The sequence below is a fragment of the Tachyglossus aculeatus genome, chromosome X4 (genome assembly GCF_015852505.1).
Source record: "Tachyglossus aculeatus isolate mTacAcu1 chromosome X4, mTacAcu1.pri, whole genome shotgun sequence".
Taxonomy (NCBI): domain Eukaryota; kingdom Metazoa; phylum Chordata; class Mammalia; order Monotremata; family Tachyglossidae; genus Tachyglossus; species Tachyglossus aculeatus.
Genome location: NC_052098.1, coordinates 11,853,685 through 11,865,957, shown reverse-complemented (window position 1 = coordinate 11,865,957; position 12,273 = coordinate 11,853,685). Strand labels below are relative to the sequence as shown.

Below are 12,273 nucleotides of genomic sequence, written 5' to 3'. Positions count from 1 at the left end.
ATGGCATTTGTTAAGCACTTACTGTGTGCCAGGCACTGTACTAAGTACTGGGGTAGATACAAGCTAATCAGGTTCAGTGCAGTCCATGTCCCACTTGGGATTCACAATATTAATCCCCATTTCACAGATGCAGTAACTGAGGCCTAGAGAAGTTAAATGACGTGCACAAGGTCACAGAGCAGACAAGTGGTGGAGATGGGATTAGAACCCAGGCCCTGAGCCTTCAGGACAGGAACTGATGTGCTAGTAGTGCTAGTTGTTTGCGCTGTGCCACACATGCTCTCTCTCTTCCCTACCAGTCACATTCCCGTTGGTGCACAATGTGGAACATATACACAAAAGTGCTTGAGGGAGGCCATTGCGGTGACGCAATTTGGGTGCTGGGAATTAAACCAGGAGAAAACCTCTTGAAGGGGGTGGGATTTTTTTTAAGAGGGTTTTGAAGATGGCAAGAGCTACAGTATGATGGATTTGAAGGGGAAAGGCGCTGCAGATGTGGGGGGACAGAGTGAGCAAAGGGTCGAAGGAGGGAAAGTCAAGACGGAGACCGGTTGGAAGGTGAGCTTGGGAGGAACGAAGGGTGCAAGCTGGGGAGTAGCGGGTGAAGAGAGGCTGAAATGTAAGATAGAGAAAGCTAGCAGAAATCCTTGAGGTCCATGGTAAGGAGTTTCTGCTTGATTAGGAGGGAAATATGTGGCCACTGGAGGCTTTGGAGGAGAGAAGAGATGTGTGCCAAGCCATATGTTAGAAAGGTGGTCCGGCCAGCTGAGCAGTACAGACTGAAGTGGGAGAGGCACAAGGCTGGCAGACTAGTAAGGAGGCTGAGGCTGTGCTTTAGTTGGGATATGAGGAGAGCAACTGAAGTAAGGTGACAGCTGTTTCAGTGGAAAGGAAGGAGTGGACCTTTACTCTTTGCATTTGAGCAATACCATTTTTCCCCTACATTTTAAAATCTGAAAATAATTCTTCCCACAACAACAATCAGGGCACCAAAAATGAATGATGCAATATCAGTGGATGTTCAAGTCCTATTGGCTGTTGTTCTGACAAGCAGTGTGCCCTCTAATCCCTTGTTTCACTACAACCCTGATGTCCTTCCTGCCTGAAAGAAAATCTTCCCTCAAGTAAAACCACCAGTTAGATCTTAGCTGGCCTTGAAATCTTATTCATTTAAGAAGAGAGTAACTGTCTCTAACAGGAGCTGGAGAATTTTGAGTGCAGAAAATGATAAATATCATGTGTGACAAAGGAAATCATTTACTCTTGGAAGAAAGCCATGGCCTTATTTATTTACCATTGATGTGCAGGAGAGAACATTTATAATCCAAGTTTGGGAAAAAAAAGAGGAAATTTAAGAATATTGTCCTGAAGAATCTGGAAAGCAAATGGAGAAAGTAGGCATAGTTTTCCATTTGAAAAGCCCCAAATTAGACTTTGCTGATAGTTTATTTTGGGAAATGTTTGTCTTTAATCCTGTTTGGAAGTACAAAGTTGGTAGTACAGAAAAAGGACATTTGAGGGGAGCAGTGGGAGGAGGTGGAGCTTTATACAGCTGCAGGCAGATCTTGTAGACTGAAAAAACCAAGAGGAGCAACTGTAGCAAGCTGGGATTCAGTAGCCCACAGCTGTTTCCTGTCGCTCTATAACAGGTAAAGGGGAACTTCGTACAAGGTCAGTGAAAAGGTGCACAACGAAGAAAGGGCTTCATTTACTTTTGCTAATAAAGATTCTGCTGAAAAACTGCCTTTTCTGGAATGGTTTCTCTAGGGAGAGAGAAAAGCACAGTGGCACAAGAATGAAAGAGCCAGAGAAGAGCATGGCCTGCTGGGTAGAGCATAGGTCTGGAAGTTGGAAGGACCTGGGTTCCAATCCTGTCTCTGTTACTTACTGCTGTGTGACCTTGGGCAAGTCATTTCACTTCTCTATGCCTGAGTTACCTCATCTGTAAAATGGGGATTGAGATTGTGATCCAAATGTGGGACATGAACTGTGTCCAACCTGATCAGCCTGTACCTACCCCAATGTACCCCTATGTACAGTGCCCTGCACATAGTAGGCACTTAAATACCATAAAATACTTGTATTACATTTACCCCAGGTGAACGCACCCCATATCACAATATATATAACCTTTCCTCACAATTTTCAAGAACTGTTTCCAATGGGTTGTGCACTCTCCTCCATGGTTCTCCAAACACATATGAAAAATTATTTTACCCAGAAGTGAGGTAGGTCAAAAGATAGGTGCCTTTAGACTTTTTATTTCATCTATGGAGAGAGATGTATCTTCCCTGTAGACAGTTCAGGGTTTAAGATGCTACTAGGCACAACAAAAAGAAACAGGATCTTGTTGCCATATTAGCAAATTCAATTATTCTACAGAATGCCTGAGATTTACTTAAAATTGATTTTCTTGAGTGACATTATCTTTATAAGAGGAACTACAGACATTCTCTTTGTGCTGTTAGTTTGCCAAAGATGACTCTGCTCTTTAGTTGACCTTTTATAGTAAGCTAGAATATTTTAAGATATATTTAAATCTTCTGGGGGGGGGGGGGGGAAACAAGGCTTTTCCCTTCTTTGTAGTGCTCTTCCCCACCCTTTTCTTTCATTTTTTAAAAACTGGACCCTGCCCTTCTCTTTGGGAAAAATGAGGAAATGTTAAAAGGGCATATTAGAGGTCCTGTGCCAATCAGACGATATCTACACTGACCAAACATAGCTTAAGATTTATGAACTCTGTATTGGGTTGTAGAGATTTGGAAAACCATTTCCTAAACAAAGAAACAAAGGTGCAACACTAGCAGAGCTGACATTTGTGACGGCATTTTATAAGTCAATCTGTTCAAGAAAGAAAAGTTAAGCTCCTTGTGGACAGAGAACATAGCACTTCATTATTCTGTACTTCCTAAGCACCTAGTACAGTGCACCACACCAAATGGGTGTCCAATAAATGGTAATACTACTACTCGGCCTCCCTGCTCAAGCTTTTGACCCATTTTGATCCAAACTCGAGACTCAAATGTGACAGTTAAAACCAGGGAAGCTGTAAGAAATCCTGGACACAGCACACTAACAATACACACTGGAGGAGGGTCAAAAGAAGTCTTGATATCAGTATGGCTGTGCTCCGAAGACCTATTGTTCACAGCTGACTTATTATATACACTAATCCTTATATAGGGATTAATGATCTAGAAATAAGTCAAGAATTATCTTCTGTTCTTGCCTGAACAAAGCAGCTCAGTATTCTGGAGGCAGTTGGTATTCATACCAACCCAGGACACAGAAGAGATCGTCTACATAAAAGTACAACTGGGATTTATAGCATGCATTATTTGGCAAGATGATTGGGGGAGGGGGAAGGGAGGAGAAAGGGGGAGCAAGCATGTGACTCACCTGTGAGCCTGCAGCTGCATTATTAATCAGATGATTGTTGGGGTGAGCAATCCAGAAAGTTGAAACAGCCCTGCAATGCATTGTTCAAAAATAAAGTCATGACTTCATAGCCTTCCTATTTGAATGGCAAATCATCATTACTCAGCCCATCATTAGGAAGGGTCAAGGTGGTGTGCTGAACTGGTTTATCCAGTTTCTTCCCTCTGGTCATGAAGTTAGTGCTTCTGAGGAGAAATGTGAATCTTCCATTTGAGATTATATTTTTGCCAACAACCCTGTGATAACTCTGAAACCACTGCATTTGTGTGTGATGGATCCCATATATGCCTGCATTTCCATAGGCTATCTAAAGAGTTGCTCTTTAAAAACACTCTAAAAGTCTCTACAAAACTATAGCATGCCCCAAGTATATGATAGGTTAAAACAGGATATTCTAAACAAAGACCAACTATCTCTTGTCTAATTGGTTTAGCCATGGCCTCCAAGGGGAGGGAGAGAGAGAGAGAGGGAGGGGGAGAGAGAGAGGGAGGGGGAGAGAGAGAGGGAGGGGGAGAGAGAGAGGGAGAGAGAGAGGGAGGGGGAGAGGGAGAGAGGGAGGGAGAGAGGGAGGGAGAGAGGGAGGGAGAGAGAGAGGGAGAGAGGGAGGGAGAGAGGGAGGGAGGGAGGGAGAGAGGGGGAGGGGGGAGAGGGGGAGAGGGGGGGGAGAGGGAGAGGGAGAGGGAGAGGGAGAGGGGGAGAGGGAGAGAGGGGAGAGAGGGGAGAGAGGGGAGAGAGGGGAGAGAGGGGAGAGAGGGGAGAGAGAGAAGGGAGAGAGAAGCTCCGTGTCCTCTTTTTAGGTTTTTAAAATGTGGCAGAGGGTGTGTCCACTTGGGTGGCAAGCTAAAAAGGACAGCTGTGGGTTTTTCTAGACTTAGGTATGTGTGTTGGGGGGGGGGGAGGTGCACCTGTGGTAGACCTCCCCAAATTTCAGGCAGCTGAGCAACCCAAGCTCTACTAGCTCCTAGATCCCCAGTGAGTTTCTGTAAAAGAAAATTGGCCTTCTGAGTTACAGTAACAGCAATAAATCCAGGTTTGGCCAAATGGCTGGTCAATGAAATCTAAAATTGGAATACACAGGTGAGTAATCTGGAGAGTGCCAAAGTAGCTGACTGAGAGATCTGGTTTACACAAAAAAAACCCACTGTTTGCTTATATTAAGATACCTGACAGGATACCAAAGAACACTGCATACATTCCTTTAAAACACACAAAAACGTGTCTTAGCATGGTTGTTTGGCAGAAGAGGTTATTAAGTCAAGTGGTTGACCTTATACCATAGAACAAATACCTTAGGGAAATCCAGGCTGTCTAAAGGATTTTGCTCATCACATACACTCCAAAAGCTGCTTCAAAATGGCAACCCACCCCAAATCAGTTAGCATGTTGGCCCAGTACTCACATGCAATCTGTGGCAGGCACGGGAATGTAACTTCCAAACACTTTATCTCTAATGGCAGTGCACATGGTATTATTTCTGTCAGTGGGAAGGAGAGTGCCTGGTTTGGTGACAAGTCCAAGGTTGCGAAACAGAATATTCCTCTGTTCAATACCATCTTCCAAGAAGAAACAATGACCTAGTGTGTCAAAGCCAATGGTGTCTTTTATCTGTAGAAAGTTCATTATGTCATTAGTAAGAGGATTTATTGAGATTCAAGCAACAAGTGCTATTCAGTTTAACATGCTCGACACAATTGCAAAAGGAAGTCTCTGCCTTAGCCGTGATGGCAAAGTCAAATGTCAAGTTTTATTTATCCCCCGGTAATGTCATTTCCTTGGCCGGAGGATTTGGCTAAATGCAGTAAGAGAAGTTTATTTGAAGGCTCGTTACACCGAAAACAGGCAGACACGTAGTGCGAAACCAACTATTTAAGCATGATTAAAAGGTCATCAACAAAACAGGGCACAAAGGAAATTGATTTGATAATGGGCCCGGGCCTCCACTTTTGAACACTAATTTGAGACTACCTACCAGCAAACCGTTAGTGGCATGAATAGAAATGCATCGAGAAAAGCAGTGATGGATAGAGAGGCCGTCCACATATGTCTGGGGTCTGTACCCTCCTTTGTCATCCACATCTCCACAGTGGTGAAAATGAACAGGGTAGCTACCAGTCTGCTGCTGGCCCATATGCTTCAGTTCCACATGAGAAAGATGGACAGAGGAGAAATTTTTCTTTATCTGTAACACAAAGCATCCACAGTTAATTGATTCCTTATTGCCAGAACCAAAATATATCACTTAGGGCATTTGCAAATACACCCAATTCACATTTCGTTTCTCTGGATCACAGGCCTGCTTAGTAACTATGCAGACCACTTCTTGTCATAATTTCATAGATGCAGGATAGTAAGACTCAAGAGTCCTTGCCAGTTGATTGAAAATCTACTCTACCCTAGTAACTGTGGAATGACACAGAAATTACTCCTTCCAGTACATCAGTTGTAATCAGTTAATCCTTTCTGTTTCAGTACCAGTTGGTTTCCACGGCCACACTTACACAAAAGTCGACAGGTAATAATCAGAATATTTTACAATGATGATGATGATGATTATGGCACTCACTAAGTGCCTACTGTGTGCTGAGCACTGTACTAAAGCACTGGGGTACAGATAATCAGGTTGGATACACTCCCTGTCCAAACGTGGGACTAACAGTCTGAGTAGTTCAGAGTGGGGTTTAATCCCTATTTTACAGATGAGGAACCTGAGACTTAGAGAAGTCAAGTGACTTGCCCAAAATCACATAGCAAACAAGTGGTGGAGCTAGAATTAGAACCCAGGTCCTCTGACTCCAAGGCCCATGTTCTTTCCACTAGGTCATGCTGCTATGTTTTTTAATATCTGAAAATTACTTTTGCCTTCACCGTATTACAGAGCCCTCCAAAAAATCCTTTTTACCAGCTCTTGAATCAATTACAACCCAAATATTCCCCTAACATACCCTTTCATTCATGAATGTTAGGGAGGTCTGCGTCAGTTATCACACTAACAAAATAAAATTGACCAAGACTTCAGAATGGAGTGGAAGAACAATATCCAAAACACTAGGGCTTGTTCAGTGGAGTGTATAAAAACTCCACTGCCTTCCCAGTACATTTCTACTCACCCATGAACCCAATGCATTATCTATTAGTACAACCAAATACAAATTGTTCTGTACCTAGTCAAATGATTATAGGATTTCATGCTTAGAAAGAAAAAAAACCCAAAAACCTCAGAACTACTTATTCTCTAGCATGGACAACTTGTTCCTAATGCCTCACGTGGCTTAGTGGAAAGAACACAGGTTTGGGAGTAGGAGGTCGTGGGTTCTAATCCGGCTCTGCCACTTATCAGCTGTGTGACTTTGGACAAGTCACTTCACTTCTCTGGGCCTCAGTTATCTCATCTGTAAAATGGGGACTGTCCCATGTGGGACAACCTGATTACCATGTATCTATCTACCCCAGTACTTAGAACAGTGCTTGGCACATAGTAAGTGCTTAGCAAATACCATTATTATTAGTAGTAGTAGCAGTACTGATAGTAGTTTAAATTCCCAAGAAGAGGTCAGGTGGAAATGACTCCTATTCCAGGGGCTTGAACACCTATTTCTCCATCATTTTAATGGAGTGGTCAATAAATGGTATTTATTGAGTGTTTACTGTGTGCACAGCATTGTACTAAGTTCTCAGTAGAATATAATACAACAGAGCTGGTAGACATAAGCTCTGTCCTTTAGGAGCTTAAAGTATGATGGATGGTAAAGAGATGGCATTAAGTCATTCTCCTTAAAACGTGGGGGAAGAGGAGTGTGTTCTTGATTAAAATCACATCTCTTCCAAGAGGCTTGCCCCAACTAAGCCCTCCTTCCCCCTATTTCCTCTCCCTTCTATGTCACCCTTGCATTTTGATTTGTACCCTTTATTCACCCCAACTTTAGCCCCACAGCACTTATGTATATATCTGTAAATTTATTTATATAGTAACATCTATCTCGCCCTCTAGACTGTAAGCTCACTGTGAGCAGGGAACACATCTACCAACTCTTATATTGTACTCTCCCAAGTGCTTAGTACAGTGCTCTGCACACAGTACACTCTCAAATACGATTGATTGATATCTGTAATTTATTTTAGTTCTGTCTCCCCCTCTAAACTATAAGCTCCTTGTGGGCAGGAAATGTCTACCAACTCTTGTATTGTACTCACCCAAGGGTTCAGTACAGTGCTCTGTACATAGTAAGTCCTCAATATGATTGATTGATGCACCTCACAATGAGGGAAATATGTGTTATAGTTGGCATGTCAAGGACATGCATCTAACACTGCATCGCATTCTTTCCTAATAGATGACAGCCAGAAAAATATTCTATCCAAAATGTGTGGTGAAAACATTTCTTATGGAAGAACTGGGTCTATCAACCAACCTGCCTTTACGTAGCAGGAAAGTATTTTAGAAAATACTTCAATACTGTGCATACCATGATGTGTCCCCCAAAGGTGTCATAATTGAAGAACTGACATTGGTTGTCACCATAGCAAGCTGTTTCCATCTCTCCCTTGATTATGACATTCCGGGTTAGAACCCCAACTTCTGCCCTCATGTCCACACCGTCCACGATCTCTCCCATGTGAAGGAACTGAGGGGTTTCTGTAGAGGAAAAAAACAAAAAAAAATTCAAGAGAAAACAAGTAAACCTGAAATTTATCATGGACAAATCAACAAATGTAGCTCTTTCCCTTATATAATCCAAAGTACTCAGCAACACCACACACATTCCTTGTCCTCCCCTCCCTCCCCCACTTCTCTAACACTACACCAGTTATATGGAGAGGCAGAAGGCCAGAGGCAAGGTGATTTCAGCATGACAGAAATTCTCTCAGACTCTATAGCCAGAAGTTGTTTGTGTTTCCATCTGCCCGTTAAACTCACATATCATTGCATTTCTGCCACCTAGTTCTGCTCTGGGAAAAGGCACCTACCTATACCAGGCATGTATGGTCCCCGGCCATCTGCTCGTGCTTTTAATGCATCCTTAATTTGGCTCCTAAATCATTTTTACTAAGGGGTTAACTTGCACTGTTCATTTTTCAAAACCAGGAAGGAAGAATATAAATCATATGAAGTTGGAAAGACTCTGACTCGTTAATGAGTGGGAATTTCCAGAGAATCCATGCCCAATGGCCTGGTTAAATCTCTCTTTGTGTACTCTGTCCTGCTTGAAGCAAAAAAGTAGGAAAAGTACAACTCTTTTGTTGTATATCAACACGTTGATGTACAACATGTTAAAAATGCAGGGATTCACCCATTCATGGTTTGGTGATTTTATTTTTCTTTTTTCAAAAACTAGCAGGAGGACTTCAGATCACCTTAAGGTTTCAATCCCCCTTCTTTCCAAATAAGTGCACACTGCACTCTGAGTTCACCAACGAATAACCTGAACTATAGAAGGAGCTACTCATACAGCTAAGAGATTCTCCATCCAAACCGCTACTTTGTTGGTTCAGTCTCTCGTCCTATCCCGACTGTATTACTGCATCGGCCTTCTTCCTGATCTCCCATCCTCCTGTCTCTCCTCGCTTCAGTCTATTCTTCACTCTGCTGCCTGGATTATCTTTGTATAGAAATGCTCTGGGCATGTCACTCCCCTACTCAAAAATCTTCAGTGGTTGCCTATCAACCTTCGCATGAAGCAAAAACTCCCCACTATCAGCTTCAAAGCTCTTCATCACCTCGCCCCCTCCTAACTCACCTCCCTTCTCTCCTTCTACAGCCCAGCCCGCACACTCTGCTTCTCTGTGCTAACCTCCTCACTGTGCCTTGTTCTTGCCTGTCCTGCCGTCGACCCCTGGCCTGGAATGCCCTCCCTCCACACATCTGCCAAACTAGCTCTCTTCCTCCCTTCAAAGCCCTGCTGAGAGCTCACCTCCTCCAGGAGGCCTTCCCAGACTGAGCCCCCCTCCTTTTTCCTCTGCTCTTCTTCCCCTCCCCATCACCCCCACTCCCTCCCTCTGCCCTTCCCCCCCCCCACAGCACTTGTGTATATTTGTACATATTTATTACTCTTTATTTTTTATTAATGATGTGTATAGTGCTATAATTCTATTTATCTATTCTGATGGTATTGATACCTGTCTACTTGTTTTGTTGTCTGTCTCCCCCTTCTAGACTGTGAGCCCATTGTTGGGTACGGACCATCTCTATATGTTGCCGATTTGTACTTCCCAAGTGCTTAGTACAGTGCTCTGCACATAGTAAGCGCTCAATACATACAATTGAATGAATGAATCTTTATAATGTAAAATGAAGCCGATTTCAAAAAAACACAACCTGTTATGTATTGCTTTCTCTACAAAACAGCCTAAGTAAGAATCCCTCTCAGAAAGCAGGCTTAGTTTATGGAAATTCACTTTCAGCACATTTCAAGAAGGAAAACCAATTTGAATTTCCTCTTCTTAGAAGGCTAAAGAGCTGGAGCTGAATCAGAAACAGTTAAAAAAAAATGGAGGCTACCAACACAAAACACACTGGTGCTGACCAGTTTGGTTTGCTTTCATTTTATAGGGTATCTTAGAACTGGAGAGGACTGTTTGTGACATTAGACCTCGATGTGCTCTGCTTTTAAGACTCTCCCCACAGGTGTCAGCAGGTCCCAGTGGAAAGAGCATCTGACTGGGAATCAGGAGATTGGGGTTTGAGTCAATCAATCAATCATATTTATTGAGCGCTTACTGTGTGCAGAGCACTGTACTAAGCGCTTCAGAAGTACAAGTTGGCAAAATATAGAGACAGTCCCTACTCAACAGTGGGCTCACAGTCTAGAAGGGGGAGACAGAGAACAAAACCAAACATATTAACAAAATAAAATAAATAGAATAGATATGTACAAGTAAAATAGAGTAATAAATACGTACAAACATATATACATATATACAGGTGCTGTGGGGAAGGGAAGGAGGTAAGACGGGGGGATGGAGAGGGGGATGAGGGGGAGAGGAAAAAGGGGGCTCAGTCTGGGAAGGCCTCCTGGAGGAGGTGAGCTCTCAGTAGGGCCTTGAAGGGAGGAAGAGAGCTAGCTTGGCGGATGTTTGGAGGGAGGGCATTCCAGGCCAGGGGGATGACGTGGGCTGGGGGTCGACGGCGGGACAGGCGAAAGCGAGGCACGGTGAGGAGATTAGCGGCAAAGGAGTGGAGGGTGCGGGCTGGGCTGTAGAAGGAGAGAAGGGAGGTGAGGTAGGAGGGGGCGAGGTGATGGAGAGTCTTGAAGCCGAGGGTGAGGAGTTTCTGCCTGATGCGCAGGTTGATTGGTAGCCACTGGAGATTTTTGAGGAGGGGAGTAACATGCCCAGAGCGTTTCTGGACAAAGACAATCCGGGCAGCGGCATGAAGTATGGATTGACGTGGGGAGAGACACGAGGATGGGAGATCGGAGAGGAGGCTGATGCAGCCCAGACGGGATAGGAGAGCTTGAACGAGCAGGGTAGCAGTTTGGATGGAGAGGAAAGGGCTGATCTTGGCAATGCTGCGGAGCTGAGACCGGCAGGTTTTGGTGACAGCTTGGATGTGAGGGGTGAATGAGAGAGCGGAGTCGAGGATGACACCAAGGTTGCGGGCTTGTGAGATGGGAAGAAAGGATGGTAGCGCCGTCAACAGTGATGGGAAAGTCAGGGAGAGGGCAGGGTTTAGGAGGGAAGACAAGGAGTTCAGTCTTGGACATGTTGAGTTTTAGGTAGCGGGCAGACATCCAGATGGAGATGTCCTGAAGGCAGGAGGAGATGCGAGCCTGGAGGGAGGGGGAGAGAGCAGGGGCAGAGATGTAGATTTGGGTGTCATCAGCGTAGAGATGATAGTTGAAGCCGTGGGAGCGAATGAGGTCACCAAGGGAGTGAGTGTAGAGTCCCAGCTTGGCCACTGGCCTGCTGTGTGATCTTGGGCAAGTCACAACCTCTCTGGGCCTCAGTTTCCTCTTTTGCAAAATAGGGATAAAATAAATTGTGAGCATGTGTGGCACAGTTACCGTATCCAATCTTATAGCCTTGCCTCCACCCCAGAGTTTAGCACATAGTGCTTAATCAATACCATAACTATTATTGCTATTATTATCAAGTGGCGAAGATGGGAGTTCTTGTTACCAAGAAAGCCTTCAGTTACAAAGTAGTGAGAATACATTTACAAAGACAAAGCATCAATTCGGTACCTTTGACTTTGACCTGATAATTGTTGCATTCAGGGCAGGGAAGGAGAGTAAATTCCTCCGCTTGGTACATTGAGTAGTCTGTGCTGGCAACCACAATCTGGTCTCCAGGTTTCCAGCCACTCGCATCATCCACCAGATGCAACTTCACTCCATCTATGGCCTCTACTTGAAAGCTCGAAAGAGGCACCCCTAAACAGTCAAACAAAAGTCACCTGTCAATTTAAATGCTGTTGTACTGTTGTACGCAATTGGGACTCTAATGGCTGGTACTTAGGCTCTGAAATTAGGGTAGACTAGGCTTCATAAATTCTTTCCAAATATTCTGAACGCTCTGATTGAACAGACAAGCCATCTGCTAGTTGGTAAACAGCCCTATTCTGCACACTAAAATACCTCCCAAAATGTTACCTTAAAACTAGGAGGCAAAAGTGATCCAACCAAGGGAAACTCTAACAAATCCACAACCCCACTAAATCAACATCTTTTGCTATCAACAGCCCCATAATAGGAATTTGGAGAACAGGTAAAAAGACACAATCCCTGCCTATAAGAAGCTTGCAGTTAGGATATTTTAAATTCCTTTTCTGACCTCAACTGAAATTCTAAATAAAGATTGAATCAGCTGATTTCTAATGATGTGATTGAACCCACTGGA

At 43.9% G+C, this 12,273-nt stretch overlaps 1 protein-coding gene across 3 annotated transcripts in view; it reads right to left on the bottom strand.

Moving 5' to 3' along the window:
• Positions 1 to 12,273, bottom strand: part of CEMIP2 (cell migration inducing hyaluronidase 2) — a 91,799-nt gene that overhangs the window by 39,794 nt on the left and 39,732 nt on the right. For all 3 annotated transcript variants that reach the window (XM_038769658.1, XM_038769660.1, XM_038769659.1), the window contains 5 exons: positions 11,619 to 11,807; positions 7,902 to 8,071; positions 5,408 to 5,617; positions 4,838 to 5,043; positions 3,400 to 3,469 (listed from right to left, as the gene is read on the bottom strand). In XM_038769658.1, the coding sequence (XP_038625586.1) occupies positions 3,400 to 3,469; positions 4,838 to 5,043; positions 5,408 to 5,617; positions 7,902 to 8,071; positions 11,619 to 11,807 (845 nt within the window). The remainder of the gene's footprint in view (positions 1 to 3,399; positions 3,470 to 4,837; positions 5,044 to 5,407; positions 5,618 to 7,901; positions 8,072 to 11,618; positions 11,808 to 12,273) is intronic.